The 17,281-nt window shown below is 31.5% G+C and overlaps 5 protein-coding genes across 5 annotated transcripts; 2 read left to right on the plus strand and 3 right to left on the minus strand.

The window, feature by feature from the left end:
* Positions 1-700: 700 nt before the first annotated feature.
* On the plus strand, positions 701-1,111 carry LOC149492413 (uncharacterized). The gene has a single exon (XM_089716428.1). It carries the CDS (start codon positions 701-703, stop codon positions 1,109-1,111), a length of 411 nt encoding a protein of 136 aa, XP_089572554.1.
* A 1,524-nt stretch (positions 1,112-2,635) lies between these two features.
* LOC105634361 (uncharacterized) lies at positions 2,636-3,339 on the plus strand. The gene has a single exon (XM_012217212.4). It carries the CDS (start codon positions 2,670-2,672, stop codon positions 3,198-3,200), a length of 531 nt encoding a protein of 176 aa, XP_012072602.1. The 5' UTR covers positions 2,636-2,669; the 3' UTR covers positions 3,201-3,339.
* Positions 3,340-10,082: 6,743 nt separating this feature from the next.
* On the minus strand, positions 10,083-11,143 carry HB1 (hemoglobin 1). The gene is made up of 4 exons (XM_012214000.4): positions 10,967-11,143; positions 10,722-10,836; positions 10,483-10,599; positions 10,083-10,366 (listed from the first exon to the last, which is right to left on the minus strand). Exons 1-4 carry the CDS (start codon positions 11,077-11,079, stop codon positions 10,229-10,231), a joined length of 483 nt encoding a protein of 160 aa, XP_012069390.1. The 5' UTR covers positions 11,080-11,143; the 3' UTR covers positions 10,083-10,228.
* An 888-nt stretch (positions 11,144-12,031) lies between these two features.
* On the minus strand, positions 12,032-13,606 carry LOC105631821 (anaerobic nitrite reductase MHB1). The gene is made up of 6 exons (XM_020678832.3): positions 13,424-13,606; positions 13,156-13,314; positions 12,942-13,065; positions 12,689-12,803; positions 12,407-12,523; positions 12,032-12,308 (listed from the first exon to the last, which is right to left on the minus strand). Exons 1-6 carry the CDS (start codon positions 13,479-13,481, stop codon positions 12,162-12,164), a joined length of 720 nt encoding a protein of 239 aa, XP_020534491.1. The 5' UTR covers positions 13,482-13,606; the 3' UTR covers positions 12,032-12,161.
* A 447-nt stretch (positions 13,607-14,053) lies between these two features.
* On the minus strand, positions 14,054-17,272 carry PDV2 (plastid division2). Its single transcript, XM_037641733.2, has 2 exons — positions 16,755-17,272; positions 14,054-14,883 (listed from the first exon to the last, which is right to left on the minus strand). Exons 1-2 carry the CDS (start codon positions 17,073-17,075, stop codon positions 14,242-14,244), a joined length of 963 nt encoding a protein of 320 aa, XP_037497661.1. The 5' UTR covers positions 17,076-17,272; the 3' UTR covers positions 14,054-14,241.
* Between the last annotated feature and the right edge of the window lie 9 nt (positions 17,273-17,281).

Below are 17,281 nucleotides of genomic sequence, written 5' to 3' on the forward strand. Positions count from 1 at the left end.
GTTTCCCCACATTTTCATTTCTTTATTTTAAAAGAATACCGTTTCCTGTGTCCGTTTCCGTGTTTCCACACTTCCACGTTTCCGTTTGCAACATAGTAGACCACTAATAAGATGGGCCTTCAGGTCTCAATAGATATTAATAAATTATATGTGACATTTTAATTTTACATTTTTTTAGAATAAATTTTATATTTGTTTTAAGAGTTTATTATTACAGTTTACTAAAAAATTTAGCATATTGTTTTGATTTGAATGGAATACAATGCCAATGAGAAAGTTCCAACAGAGAAGTTTTGGGAGGCAACATGATTAGAGCCACTAATTAAGATTAATTAATATTAGTTATACTTTTAAAATAAGAGAAAATACCATTTCAATCCAGAGAGCAGCAATCGAATACGTCAAAATTCTAGTCTTCTCAAAATATAATTGATTAGGATCTTACTATTTCTTGATTAATTAACCTAATTTCTTGTTAGAGAAGAAAGGTAACTGAGAGTGAAGAAGTTTGACTGGATAAACTTAAAATTATTGATTGAACTACGTAACATCTAAATCAGTCAATCATGGCGTAACTATTTAATTAACAAAAACACTTAATTAATCCTTAATCAATTATTTAAGCACTATGTGTATAAATATTACCTCTTAATTAAGCCTACACAGAGACCCACCAGACCTCAAATCAAGAACAAAAAGAATGGGTTTAATTTTCAGTTCCCAGGAATTAACCTCTCTACCTACAGCAAAGCTGATCTTCAAAGATGGCCATATTGAAGAGTTCCCATACCCAATTAGGGTTTCACACTTACTACAAAGAAACCCTAACTGTTTTATATGCAACACTGACGATATGGACTATGATAATTACATTCCAGCCATTGATGGTGACAAGGAGCTTCAATTAGGTCAGATTTATTTTGCACTTCCTGTTAGTTGGCTAAAGATCAAGCTTCAGCCTCCAGAAATGGCTGCCTTGGCCGTTAAAGCAAGTTTAGCTCTACAAACCACCGGCGGGAGACCACGGAGGATTAAACGGCAAGGGATTAAGAGGGTGGATCCTAACGACGGAGCCAAGATTTTTCTTTTTAAAGAAGAACCAAAATTTTAGAGTAAGGGATATTAATTATGAATTTAAATTATAAGTATACATTAAACTTTGTGTTGAAGTTAAATTCCAAAATGTATAAACTTGTTTAATATATATTTAGTATTTCAAAGTTGATTTAGAGTTTCGTATTTTTAATTTGAAGTTGAATTTCATTTTTTTAAAATTAAAAAATGAAGTTTAGATGTATAGTAATATGTAAAATATCAATTAGGAAAATTTATTTATAAAAAGAATTGTGAGATACATTTCCAAAATGCATTGATCTCATATTATTATATGGCTGAAATCACTTGTTTAGTTTTTTTGTGCGGGAAAATAGAAAATAAGTTTTGGCCAAACCTTCAATTTCATCCCAAAGTTTCGAATAGTTGCAATTTCACTCTAAATTTACTTTTGCATTCTGGGCATTTTAAACTTATCACCTTAATTGCAATTACACCCTAATTTGCTTTTACGGTTCAATTGCACTCTAAAGTGAATTACAACACCATGAACTTATAAATTTATTGCATTGCACCCTGAAAGTAAACTAAGGATGAAATTCGGATTAAAATAATGTAAAAGAATGAACTCCACATCCAAGTATTTAAATAATAAATAATAAAATCAAATCCAAGTATTCAAATATTAAATAAATAAAATCAAGATTTAGTATTTGTTTTAAAATTGAACTAATTTTGGATGCAAAAATAATAAGTTGGATATTAATTCAAATTAAGGTGTAATTGCAACTAGTTGTTAAGTTCAGGGTGCTCAAGATACAAATGTTGATTTAGAATAAAATTGCAACTACTTAAAAATTCACGGTGAAATTGAAAGTTAAGCCGAAAAGATAAGGGCAAACAATGTAAAAAAGGAAAGGTTGGAAGAATATAGGGATGAAGTAATTAATGTATCATATATTTTTTCTGTCTCTTCAAGATTTTTCCATGGAAATTAAGAAAATAATTAATTTTCTTGAATTATAGTAAAATTAAGAGATACTAAAAATATTTTGTGAAGATAACATGTTTTTATATAAATAAGGATAAAATTAAAAAAAGAGCATTTATTACTTTTTAAAATACTTAAAATAATTTATATTTCAGAACAAATTTGTCATCATAAAACGATTTATATTTTGAGATAGAAAGAGTATTAATTAGAGAAGAAATAATGCTTGAATTGGCCAGAAATTATCTATGATGTTCAAAATTTTATGCTAAATTTTTAAGCAAATAAAATAGGATTAAGAAAACATAATTATTGTTTTATAGTCAACTAGCTTATAATTATCTCCCCTTACCCAAATTTCTTTTAGATTTTATTTCCTAAATTCAAAATTTTATATTTTAGCCAATAAGAGAGTGATTTTTTTTTTTTTTTTTTTAATTTTGGGTGAGAACAACCTACTTGGAAAATAATCTATCAATTTATTTTTTATTGAAATAATTAATATTTATAATCTGTATGGAGCATATCTAATTGTACTTAAATATCCAAACATGTATATATATGTAGATAATAACTCTAAAAATTGTAGCGTCTCCACAACCCTAATGATCATTCACACAAATAGATGGGTATTTGCTGTTCTTATCGGAAAAACACGGCGGCGACGGCAAAACTAATTCTTGAAGATGGCAGATTGAAAGAATTCTCACATCCAATCAGGGTTTCACAGATATTACAAGGAAACCCCACTTCCTTTATATGCAACTCGGACGATTTGAGCTTTGATGACCAGGTTTCCGCCATTGGTGATGAGGTAAATCTTGAATTAGGTGAAATTTACTTTGAGTTGCCAATTAGCTGGTTGGACAGTCCTATTAAGGCCGAAGACATGGCTGCCTTGGCTGTCAAGGCAAGTTTGGCTATGAAAATTGGTAATAGAAGAGTTTGGTACTGTCGTTGGTTTCGGCTTAGGAGTTCGAATCTGGTCGAGTTGAATGAAAAGAAAGCTTTTGATACTGAACTATTAGTGACAATTGGCGGCAGCGATAGTGGTGGTTTTGGGAGAGGAGCTGCGGCGAGGAGAAGCAAGGGAAGCAAAGAAAGGAAATCTAGTAGTGATTTGAGTATTATTTTAGAAGAGGAAATGATTAACTAATTGGAGGTGATGCCATTGCTAAAGATTGTTGAGTTTGATTTATCAGATCATTTTGTTGTTCATGTGGAATATAAATTTTATCTCAATAATGTTGAAATCGTCTCCAGAAGTGATTCAATAATATTAGAATTATCTGAAACTTCGTTGCAATTTCGAATTACAAATAAAGTTCATGTAATCTTGGTCAAAGGTAGACATTATTTGAACACTACGCATAAAACAAAACTGACAGATTTTGCTGCTACAGAACTGATTATCCTAAAATAAAACTAATAGAGTTTACCGATATAATAAAAATTCCTGATGAAAAATTGAAAGGGAATCTTTGAAAATAAAGTAAATTTTTAAAGAAGAAAGGAATAAACATAAATAGTAAAAAAAAATTTACTAATATTTTTACAGCAAAAGTTTACTGTGTGAAAGTGAAACACATGATTGCAAATCTAAGATAAATTTATGGAAGAATAAAGTGGAAGTGGAAGTGGAATAAAGTTAATTACTGGGTTTGACTGATTTGGACATTGAAAAAGAAGTGAGGTTTTCTTGCTACGTGTCGTGTAATTGCAGGGGAAAGACGGACCAAAATGAGAAAAAAGGGGGCTTATCGGTAAAGAAAATGAGAAGACGTGGGTCGTGATGTAATTGTGAAAATATTTGGGGATAAAATGTGGATCACAACATTAATGGAAAATTACAATTACATACTAAAACATTTTAGAGTAAAAACTAAAATCATATTTTTTTTTTCTTAATTTTGAAATTTTTTTTTATAATTGTACCCATTCAATCACAGTTATATCTTTTAATTAAGCTCTCAAGAAAATTTTTTTTACGTATAATTGTTATGATTAGTTCTTATGGTCTTTTCATTCCGTTAAAATTGACATATTTCAATTTGCCGAAGGATTAAAAAAAAAATCAATAAACAACCTCAATTCTAGAGACGAATGATTATAACTAAATTTACTCTCTATTGTCAATTTTTAAATAATTATTATTTATTTAATAGAGATATCAAGAAAAAGGTTGAAGTTAAAAAATAATAATAAGTTACTGTATAATATCAAAAGTAAAAAGTTTAAGGTGCTACAATGTTAAAATAATAAAAATTAGAGGTAAATTTATATATTCATCCTACTCCAAATATACGTAACCAATTAGTAATATCATAAGGAGAATGATTGAAAATATGAAGACCAAAATAAAGAGAAAAAGCACATTTGGTCAATTAATCTGCACAAAAATTTACTTCACGAAAAATATACGAAACCCGTTAAATATGAATGTTATTATTTTTATTTTATCTGCATTTTCATGTTTCCATTTCTATGGTAATCTATCTTTAAAAAAAATTTTGATAATGAGAGAGTGGAGAGCATCAATTAGCCCATAGTTATGTTAAAGAAAGAAATGAAGTGGAAGACACAGGAAATGGAGTTCTATTGAGAAAAGGTAGGGTAAATGAGTGAAGACAAGAAATGTCCATGCCTAAATGGACCCTCAAAACAGAAAAAGAAGTATGAAAGGAAAGCCTCATTATGTGTGAAAAATAGAAAACAAACACACTTTTTTTTTGTAATCTAGACATAAAAAGGAAATGTTTCATCTTGACCTTAGCTTGAAATCAAGAAAGCCTTCCTTCCTTTCTTTCTTCCTTCCTTCCATACTGTGGTCATGTGCGATTTGAAGCCTTCCAAGCTAAACGTGATTGAGTGGCGCCTGCATACGAACAAGACTTGAAATTATAGTGAAATTTCCCATCCAAACAACTTTTTTTTTTTTTCCCCTTTTGTTTGTTGAATTCAATCACCTTTTTGCTTCCCTTTTCCCTGAAATTAATTAATCTGTTATATGATGTTAGGTGCATGTGAAAAGCTTTTTCAATTTGAATTTATTTTTCTTTTTTAGTGATATTTTGAATTGTCTTTAAATTTTTTAAATGATAAATATAAAATAAATTAGTGGTAGCCAATAGTGGTCCGTGGCTTGTACTGACTAGTGAATATTAGTGGTGGTGGCTACCGGTGACTAATATATATGTATATATATATATAAGGTTATAGTAAGTTTGTCAATATTTAAAAAATATTTTTTTCTTTAAACATAAGAAGTTAATTTCCTTGAAAATGACTTAGTTTTCATGTAACCAAAAAATTATTTTCCATTAATTGATTTTTTAAGCACCTCAAATATTAAAAAATTTAAAAAATATTTTTCAGATGAATTATTTTTTAGAAACAAATGGAGCATGAGTGCACGTGTCTTAAGAGATTTTAATGAACAAGAAAATTAAGAGTTTAACTGGCGCCAGCATGATAAATTTCAATTCGACCATAGCTTTTTATTATTTTTCAGTAAAAAAGTTTCTTCTTTTTTTTTTTTTTTTTTCTTCTGGTTAAAGGAAATAAATGGTTTTTATGACCGGTTAAACATAACTAGGTAGCCAGTTGCTCCACATAAGAAGTTGAAGTAGTGGATCCAAAAGCCGTAGCGTGTGAAAGGCAAAGAAGATGATAGAAGTAGCAGAAATTGCAGGTTTCAATCCTGAAATGTTTGTCCTTTCTGGTTCATTCTGTTGACAAATTGCAGGTTTCAATCCTGATATAGACATTACAATTACCTACTATCTTCAAATGCCAAACACTTATTAGTAGTAATTTAGGCAATGGTAATTATCAACAACTCAGTGTAACTAAACTAACCTATTCTCTATTGGCTTATTTATTTTTTATTTTTTTTACTTTTTTAAAATGAATGATATAAATTGGAGCTAAATTTGGTTGAGATGAAAATTTCAAACTCAAAATAATCAGCAAAATTGATCGGTTATAAAAATAGCATTTTTTTTTTTTTTGATTTTAATAGGAAACAACCGACAAGTTTAATTTTTAAAAATCCTGAAAATTAAACTTTTTAACTCAAAAAGTAAGTGAAAATTAAATGGAACTTCGATTTTATTTTATAAACAAATAAAAAATTCGATTTACTCAAGTTTTATATTAATACAATTCAAATCATATCCACAATTCTTGATGAGAGGATTAAATTCGAAACTTCTCAGTTTTATTTATAATCTCAATACTTTAACTCAAAATCCCTTATTAAAAGATTAGTCAAGGGTTCCCTTTTTTTAATATAATTGCACGGGATACTGTAGTCCATATCCGTTTAACGGTCTACAAACTTGACAAATCTCTGTTCGCTTTCGGAAGCAAAAGGATTGATCTAGGGGGAGTTTGGGTTGCAGAAAATCGAACCCATAACCTAAGTCATGGTGATTAACTCTGTAAGTGCTATTTGTGACTGAACTACTCTGTTCGGTTTAGGGTTCCTCAACTTAATATATAGAATCTTTGAATGTAATAACCTCCATACATTAAGTGAAAGCTCATTGTTGAAAATATTACTCAATGGCTAATTAAAGTTTTAATTAATTGACAACTCAATAGAATCTTTGATTGCATTTATGTATTCTACTTTATAGTTAGAATTTAAAAAAACCATTTCTCATTTGTTAGGCAGTTGCTTTTCTATTTCTCATTCCAAAAGGAGTTAAATTAACATATACAAACAAAAACAAAAAGTTCGAAACCACTCACTCAGAGACTTGAACAAATCTAGGCAGATTCCCCCACCTTGGCAATTAATAGCAGCCCACAAGAAGTCTCATAATTGATAAATAACATATAAAAAAAAACATTAATTAAGATGAAAAAAAAAAAAACACTATTGGGTAGTCAAAGTCTTGGCCTTATAATAATATAATTCTTTTCCAATACCTTTCTTCTTCCTATATAAATCCCACACACCTTCACTTCCACACAAACAGCCCTAACCTAACTCTTCAAATACACAGATAATCCAAGAATGGGTAATTGTGTAGCTCCTCAATACACAAAAACGGATACTACTCTCACTCTCACTGCTCAAAATTGGCAATATCCCACAACCAAGATTGTTCATATTGATGGGAAGCTTCAAGAATTGAAGCAACCAACAATGGCGAATGTTGTTCTTTCTCAGAACCTAAATTGCTTTCTCTGTAGCTCAGAATCTATGTACGTTAACTGTCACGTGCCTCATGTGCCAGATGATGAGGAACTTCAACTGGGTCAGATTTATTTCCTCTTGCCACTCTCTAAATCCAATGGTTTGCTATCTTTGCAAGAATTATGTGCACTTGCTATTAAAGCTAGCGCTGCTCTTAATCAACTGGACTCCGATGCTCCTTCGAGTAAAACGACATCGTTTAATGGGAGTAAATTGTTGCCAGCTGGTGGTCACCGGTTTTGTAAAATTCCGATTGCTTTTGACATCGTTGGTGTGAATTTTCCGGCGGGGAAGGACGAAGCAACCATTAAATTGATTTGAGTATTGAAAGTCTAATTATTTATTTTAGTGATTGGCAAATATTTATATATGTAATTGTTTATTTTTTTTTAGCTTTTGATGCTATATAATTGCTAAGCCAACTTTAGACATCACATTTCACATTATAGGAACATAAAGTAGTTAAGGCTTTATTAGGATAGTAATTACCGTTGGCTTATTATTAAACTCTAATCGGTACTTTTTACTGTTTAAATTAACCCAACATCTTGTCATGTAATGATATCGATATTAATGTATATTTAATTCTGATATTATTTATAACGTTAAATTACATTTCACGGGTGAAAACAGAAATTTTAAATTCGAATACAAGACTTCTTCTGTCGCTTTAATAACTTTAACTATATGCTTAAAAATTTATCGCCTTTTAATTAAATTGTGAGTTTGCCTCTTTAGCAACTTGTTACTATCCTACTAAATAAACTACAATTGGCCATGAATATCCTTCAGAAAATTGAAAATTGCCCTATTCTTCAAAACCCTAAACTTGTTGCTTTTTGGTCTTTAGTTTTTATGGTAACAATGGGCTGCTCCCAAACAAGCCATGCTATAGAAAATATTAAAAGAATGAGGCAAAGTGGTGTGTAAGATTCAATTTGATTATTTTTTTTTTAAGAGGAAAAATGAAAACATGAACTGGAATTTAATATATATAGTTGAATCAAAATAGGATTTAAAAATATAATTTGATGCAGTACATAACTTTTCATCAAGTGAGATTTCTTTTAAGTCTAAAATGAAAATAAAAAAATTATTCTTTTGGCACACTGGATTTGTTTCAAGTGGAAGAGGTTTCAGTTAGATTTCATAGACATGAGGCATGCATTATGTTATGTCTAGTGTTTTAAATTAAAAATTATCACTTTTTAGCACATGAGAGTAAGGATTTAAGTTTTTTTATATATCAAAAAAATAATAAATCATTAATAAAATAAAATAAAAAATGGAATCAATTATAAATTTTTTTTTTTCCAAAAATGAGATTATAAAGTAGTACGTTGTAATGTATTCTGAAAAGTTTATCCTATCACGGTCCCAAACAAGTTTTTAATTTCTTAATTCAGAATTAATAATTGTTTTGTGAATTCTTTTCCATCATATTCAGAATTAAAGCAGAGATAAATGTGCTTAAATTTTTTGGTGTTGATTTATAATTATGGGAATGAAAAGTTGATCATCAGGTGCGTAGATCAGTGGCATGGCACTATGAAGCAGGCAGCTTTTTTTTTTTGCAAGATATATTATTATAGACAATATATCATTACATTGACATTAAAAGGTTTACGAATGGGTTGGATCACCACTAAATGCACCTACATGAAGGGAAGAAGTAAGAAACCTTAATTGTGACTAAATCTCAAATCGGATTGGACGGTTCCTGATAATGGAATTTGAATACTGATAATTTACACTGAAAAAGGATCGATGAATGGGAGTTTGAGCTAGAGAGGTCAATTTTAGGCACCTGAATTCAATTATATCAATATTAGTTCAATTACTTATATCTTTGGTGAGGCTAACAACAGTGTTGATTAAGTTTCTCATTTTATTACTTTTTTCTTCAAGGCATTATAGATCTGTTGGGTAAAATTAACTGTATTGGTAGTTATTAGCTATTTTTGTATTATATAATTATTTGAGTAGCTAATAGTTGTTTGAAAAACTTTTCGTAGAATACTAAAAGCTAAATATTACAAGGATAACCTTTTATAATGCGCTATCTTAAACTCTAATAGCTAGTTGAAATGCTATATTACCGAAAACTATAAAAAATAAAGTTTAGGATTATCAAAAGACTAAAAGCTACTTAAAAAAAATGTTGTCGAACATTGCCTATATCTTGGAAGATCCTCTTTCTAGTATTCTCTTATGATTATTACACAACTCTATTGGTGTTACTTATTTCTACCGAAGTGCGATTTAATTTTTTCTTTTCCCATTAAACCAAAATAAAAAAATTAGTTCAATCATTGAACAAAAATATTTGTGCAATATTTTTTCTAGATTCTAAAATTTGGTAGGGTTTGAACAAGTTGCAATGTTATGAATGCTGATCTAACTTCATTATTTGCTGAATTGTACAAAGTTTATTAATACACAAGACTCCAATTTTCCAGTAAGTTAGTTGCTAGAAGGAGAAAACAGATTTTGCTTCAAATTGATAGGCTAAAAGTGCCAACTGTGCTAACAACTCATGCTTGCCAGATTTCCACGTGTTCTGTCTTCAAGTAGGTGCTCAGAAAGTGCAAACTTGTGCACTTTTTTGCACTCAATTTTTTTTGGATTTTTCCAAATTTGAAATAAAGTTGAAATATTCAAATTTATAATTCAATTAAATGCTGAAATATTGAATTTATTCATTTTAAATTTAAATAAAACCTCCTCTTTCTTGGCATTAGTGCAGAGTTAGCTATGAACAGGACGAAATATAGATAGAGAACTACTATAGCCTGACTCATACTGACTTAGCTGTTATTGTTTGTATTCAAATGAAAACAACATCAATTATTTCATTACAGTGACATGTAGAAACAACTATGTAAAAGCACATACAATTACAGACTAGCATAATTAATTACTCTTAATTAATGTTCTAATAAAACAAAATTTATCAGAATTTAAGGAGAGACATTTTCCTATGTGGATGGCTTCATTTCAGTCTTAATGGCAGCAACCAGCAGGTCATAAGCTTCACCCCAAGCATTCTTCATTTCTGCTGACCACATTTCTGGTACAGCTTCCTTTATTGTCTCCATTAGGGCAAACTTTGTCACCTGCATGTACAAATAACTTTTTTTAAGGACTAGTTAAATTAAATTAATATATTTTCACTAAAAATACTTTTCTTTTCCCCAAATATTTTATTAATATATATATATAGGAATCATACCTCGAAATGTTCATCCACAACTCCATATTTGAAGTGGACAGCTCCCAATTTTTTTAAGCTAGACTCTCTAACAGTAACTTTGCCAGCTTTCCTTAGTTGAACTGCTGATTCACAAGTCTGCAAATGAACCCCAAGAACAGAACCTTAAAATGCATTATTTCACCATTTTTTTAACAAAATATATGTATTAATAATGAACTTGTTTAGTTAATATTCTTGATTAAATATTGTATAGTTACCATGATAAAGACAGACATGGCATGGGGCTTAAGCTTCGCATTTTGGTGAAGAGGAACATTAGAGTCTCGCAAGAATGAGAACATCTTCTGTGCTGATGGTGCAATCTCAAATATCCTGCAAAAAAACACAATCCCATTTAATTAAAATATAAAATTTTAAAAAATATCAAATCTTGGCATATCCTTTTTCTTTAAGAATTTTCTGATGTAAAAACATATATACACAAATGGGTTTGATCAATTACTTCAAGAATAATTGAAGACCCAATTCTGCAGAATTTTTCTTCATTACATTCCATGACTTGACTACCAGAGCTTCTTGCTCTTCTGTAAAACCTTTGCATTCCAAGCTACTCATGGCCTTTAATTTTAGAACTACGATATTTAATTAGATGGTGACTTTGATTATGGTGTTGGTTAACTATTTGCAGCCATTATTTATACATGCAAAATTTGAAGCAGATAAGGTTAACTCTTCAATACATTTGAAAGCCATTATTTTTTGTTCGTGTACCGATATGAACTGTTGTAGCATCCATAGGTCTAAAACCATGGGACTCACTCAGCTGTTAGTTTCAACCTAGAAATACCTGGTTTTGGGTGTTCAAGTTGGATTGTAATAAAGTTATATAACTAATATATTATTCAATTTGAATTTCCCTTCTACTGATACAAAATAATAATAATAATAATGGAAGGAGATTCTACGAATTGTATTTTTCTTAAAATGCAACAATTCAATTTTCAAAATTGGCTAGAATATTAAATTAGTTGCTGAACTTTCACAACTTGTCCAATCAAATTCAATATGTTATTTTCCATCTAATTGGTCAATGAATCTGATCTAATTTATCCCATCTGCACCTTCATTTTCCCCCATTTGAAAAATCAATTATTTAAAAGAAAGGAGAAACTTGATTAGAAGATAATGATCGAATTGAAATCTTATACGTCCATAATAATTTAAAATAACAAAAAAGTTGCAAAATGAAATAGAAATCCGATTATAATAAAGAATACAAAGCCACTGAACTGGCAAGTTTAACTAAGAAATCCGTGTAGAAGTTAGCTTCACCGTAAATGTGTTCAATCGAAATCTAATTATAATAATTGGATGTGAATGTTTTATTACTTGCGTACATTTTACTATTTTCAATTTCTTGTAAGATAGATTTGAACTAAACTAAGTAAACTTAGAACTTCAGCAGTCAATTAAAATGAAAAGAATTTATTGAACTTGATTAGATGAATGGTAAAAATTCAGGTGCCAATTTGATGCGTAAGTCATTCTCATTCTATTTGTAAACACCTTGGTGGAATACGATCACACAATTTTATTAAATTCATACAAAATCCCCAAATTTTCATGTGTACAATCTTAATCATCAAAGTTGTTTGCTATTATTGAAGCTAGAGCTTAATACATCAAACATCTCTCTGTTAAAATGCTTCCGAAGAAGGTTTCATTTCATTTCTGATAGCAGCAGCTAGCTGATCATAAGCTTCTGCCCAAGCATTCTTCATTTCAGGTGACCACATTTCTGGTACTGCTTCTTTTATGGTTTCAAGCAATGCATACTTCACTACCTATATATGAATCATCAACATAATTATTTGAAACTTACTACGGCTGTATAAAATATTTGTTTCTATAGTTTAACGAAATACTATATCAGAACTGATACCTCAAAATGTTCATCAACTACCCCGTATTTGAAATGGGTAGCTCCTAAATCTTTCAGACTGGACTCTTTTACAGTTACTTTGCCGGCTTTTCGAAGTTGCTCTGCTGATTCACAGGTCTGCAAGACAGCAATAGCCTAATTTCTAAATATCTTGACAAATAGATGATTAATCGATTGGGATTCTCTTAAATTACTTTCTTGAACAGATGTTCGTGTTTCTACTTTAAGATTATGTTTGGTTAAGATTTATGGAGATGATTAGTAACAGAAGAATGGACTCACCATAACAAAGACAGTCATGGCATGAGGTTTAAGTCTTGGATTCTGCTCTACAGGAACATCCGAGTCTCTCAAAAATGTGAACAGCTTTTTTGCAGATGGTGCGATCTCAAAGACTCTGCAAAATCCAACTCAGAACTCACATGCAAATCACAAATCCACTAGTAATTTAACACAATAAACCAAAAAAGAAGAAGCGTTTAGTTTCAGATTAACTTCTTTGGTCAAGATTCAAATATAAAGAAGGTTGATTTACTTAATGAAGAATTTTAGACCCAATTCTGGAGCATTCTTCTTCATTGAGTTCCATGATTTGACCACTAGAGTTTCCTGCTCTTCTGTAAATGCACTCACTTTCAGTTTTATACTGCTCTCCACGCCTTTCATAAATTCAAAAATCATAATTTTAGTGCTTAAAACAAAGGGAACGGAAAAACAGACCTAACCCAAGATTAGATGAAGGAACTTACCTGTGAGATACTTTGGGTTTTTGCATATTACATGTACTGGTCCATCTTTTCTGACCCATGACAAGTGCAAGGATTGCTTATGCAAGAGTCTGGGGCCAAAATTCTGAGTTACATAATTCTTATAGATACCTCTTCTGCCATTCTTCTTGATGCCTGTAGCTGCAATTATTTTTTCCACAGAAAAACAACAAAAAGAAAGATTAGATGGTACTTATTAAAAGGGAAGTGTGATTGAAATTGAAGAAAGGAAAAGCCAAAGGAAACTGACCATCAGAGAGTAGCAAAGTAGCCCCAGAACTAATAGCGTTGGTATCCCCGAGAATCATCTGACAGAAGTATCAATAATGCAAATCTAAGATATAAGAAGTAGCTTCACCAGTTGGGTTCTGATTACAAAAAAGGGTCCGACTGTGTTAAAAAGTTAAATTAGAAATAACCTTTCAAGCAAGGGTGGAGACAACTTCTTTATGTCTTCTAATTTATTGTATTATTATTATTTATAATAACATGTCTCTATATTTATTATATATTTATTATTTAAGTGCATGCACTAAGACATGTTGCCATAATGTGGACGTCAATGTGCAAAAACAAAACCATAATCTTGAATACAGTGAATACTCTTCTTTATATTCTAACTTTCGACCTCAGAAGATGATTCCCCTAAATGGACTTCCCACTCCACTAAAAAATCACAGAAAATGTTTTGGCTTTTAATCATTTCAGCTACGGTTTCATGATTTCACAGAGAAACCAACCAGAACCTAGAACTGAAACATCAGTCAATTTTCCTGGGAGAAAAAAAGAAAGAACCATAGACAAATAATATGTTTTCTGATGTTGAACTTTGTTAAAAATGGTAGATTATTGGATCTGGAACAAATTATGGCTTCCCACCTTACACAAGCACCAACCTTGAATTATTATTATTATAACAACTAGTGTAGACTATTAAATCAAAATCTTCACACCGTAATAATGAAGAAACAAGATATACAAAGGATAGACAATGGATCATTGGATCTACCAAAAGAGAGAAGAAAAACTTAAGAAAGGAAAAACAAGGATAGGCTACAGGGTACCAAATTAGCCACATCCATAACTTAAATCTGGTTTTGTAACCACTGATTCAAAAGGAATTGCAACCCTCTCTTTCACGATGCATCGAGCTTCACCATCTTCCACAACTAGAACTCTCCCAGGTGGGCATCGCATGCTTCTCTTTTCTTCAGTTGCTGGTTGCTGAAAGAAGCCCAAAATTTTAAAAGGTGTATTCTTTTTCCCGAGACTAGGTCCAAAACCAGACAAGCTTAACACAGATATCACACCGATGAGTGTGATCACTGTCTTAGCTGCTGCACCAATGACATGTCCCAGTCCTTTACTTGAGTTTTTGGGCATATCCTGCGCCTGATTGCTCCCTAATCCATTCAAATTCTTCTTTGCTTCACCAGAGATTATACCATTCCGCACAAACTTGCGTGTGGAAGGAAAGTGTAACGCATGGCGGTTGTCTACAACTAGGGACTGTGGAAGGCGGCTTGGATAAGGAGGAAGCAAGAGATCATTGTTATGCTCCACTGTTTCACCAGCAAATGCAGAAGCTTCCTGTATCACTTCTAAGTCTTCCCCTTTATACTCCTTTAGCTTATCTAACAACATCTTGCGGCTATGCTCAATCTCACTGAGAGCAACTTCCCTCTCATAACGTTGTTGTTGCTGCAAATCCTGGCCACCAGAGGAATACAATTAAGGGGTTTATAATCATTATGTATGACATTTCACAGAAGCTACTCTGTTTCTATTCATCCCTTTGTTAGATCAAAACATGTACCCTTGTGATTTTAAACTTCATATTTACAATAGCTCTTACATATATAAAAGTAAAAAGAAACTATCTTTGGATTCAAACAACATAATATTTTGCAAGCCTGCCCTCCACTTCTTGAGTCATATGAGCACCGCCCGAACATGTGGGAACAAGCATATGGATATAACCACAAATGCAAACATGAGAGAAAAACAAAGGGATGGAATTTTCCTGGAATAACAAATGAGTGGAATGAAGCTAGGAATATTTTACACATAATCATCTCACTCCCAAGCAAGAAACTTGAGCCACGTTCAAGAACACTGAAGGAATTTTTGAAAATGATCAGATCAAGAAGCAGAAAATTGTTTCATTAGGTCCACAGCAAGCCAAAAGGAAGAGTTTACATATCATACAAAAACTCCATAAAAGAAAAGCCATCTTGTTTGGTTTACAGCAATAAAGAAGAACTAAATTCACAAATCAGAGCATATATGTAATCAGTGATTTTGGTTGAAACTTTAATCAGTTCATCAAAGTAGCATGTCTAGATTGTTGACCAGATGCCATCATCTATTTGCCTGATATCCACTTCAACATTTTATAGAGTTCCATCAGGTGCTAACCATATGCTGCCCATTAGCATCATCTTCATGATTCTCGAACAAATGGAATAATGTTTCCTTTCCCTTTAGAGCAACATATGGATATGTGAAGTACCCTTGGCTTAAAAAATTAAACAGCTTAAATAGCGCATCCTTTCATCTCCTTTAGACAGGGGATAAGAAAGCCTGTTGATATAGGACATGAACACACCTGGATAAATTCATCTTCATCTTGGAAATTATCCCTATATTTCAGTATTTCATCTATTCACACACACATACATCGTTTCTTACATTCTGCAGCCAATAGAGCATATTCCTTCAATTGATTTAGGGGAAATCAAAGATCATCAATTTGTCAGTACAAGCAAGCACTCAATTAATAACCTACTAAGCAGCCAAAAATAGATCATCTCAAGACCATTTCCATGTGTTGGTCATTTTCATGGACCTATAATACAACTTCATTCAGTAGGAATATTGAAATCATTGAGGTTAGTTTTTGGATTATCAAAACACCAGTGATCTAACAGTTCCAGCAAGATATTGGCAAGTAATCTGTTTAATTGCGCATAATCATGGTCATTTGGTGCTTTAAAATTATTAACAGGACAAATTTCCTAAGTACCAAAAATAAAATGATAACAGAAGGAGGTTTATGAATGACCATAAGCTTAGGCGCTTTTGGTGTAGACTTGAACAGCATTAAACACTCCAAATACAGAAACAGTAACTAGTCAACTTCATACAAATACAAATAGCACTGCAACCTCAGTTCCAAATGTCTAATGGCATGTTTAATTTACCAATGAACTAACCATAAAAATGATGTAAGAAAGGAGTTTTCAAACAAATTGATATCAAAGTTAAAAGATATACACACATAACTTAAATACAGAATACAGGAAAGTCGGTCACTCTTTCGATGTCCCTTTTGATGTCACCTAAACTAGAACCCAGTTAATCAAAAGCAAAGTAAAACAGGCTTATCTAAACAATTTATTTTATTTAACGTCACAAATGAAAATCACTGACAATAAATCATCATTATCAATCTCAATAAAAATCTTTATAATTTTCCGTTTCACAAATATCCAAGCCAATGTCTTTGTAAAAAAAGGAAAGAAATGCCCAAGTTTGGATCTTTGTTGTAAAACCCTAATTTTCAGATTTGGGTACTGTACCTGCAAGTTAGAGAGCTGGTGTTCAAGAGATTCAAGTGCATCACGGATAAGCAAAAGCCTTTCAGCCTCTTCGTCTTCTTCCTCTGCTTCATTCAATGACCCCCCAGTAATTGACTGAGAATTAGGGTTTTTTTCATTCTCCCCTTTCCCAATCACGCCCTCTTCAAAACCCTCTTTTTCTTTGTTTTCTTTAAAAGATATAGAATTACCATTGATATTGCTGTTGTTGGTTTTAGTACTTGCTTTTTGGATGCAATTGCTGATCTTTAACCTCAATTCAATGGCTCTAGCCAATACTACCTCAACCCCCTCTTCTTCCATTGCAGCTCTGTCTGTCTCTCTCCCTCTCCCTCTCTCTCTCTCTATGTGAGTTTCCCAGACATTAGAAAGGTTTAACTTTTGGTCTTTGAGAGATTTTGTTTGTTTGTTTGTATTATGTAGCAGAAGCGCCAAAAGGGTTTCTTGGGTTGGGCTTGTTGTGCTATTTAAGTGATTGTGGTGCTCTCTCAGCAGATAGAGATCTTTGT

The sequence above is a fragment of the Jatropha curcas genome, chromosome 11 (genome assembly GCF_041381405.1).
Source record: "Jatropha curcas cultivar XTBG-Jc1 chromosome 11, XTBG_Jcur_1.0, whole genome shotgun sequence".
Lineage (NCBI taxonomy): Eukaryota > Viridiplantae > Streptophyta > Magnoliopsida > Malpighiales > Euphorbiaceae > Jatropha > Jatropha curcas.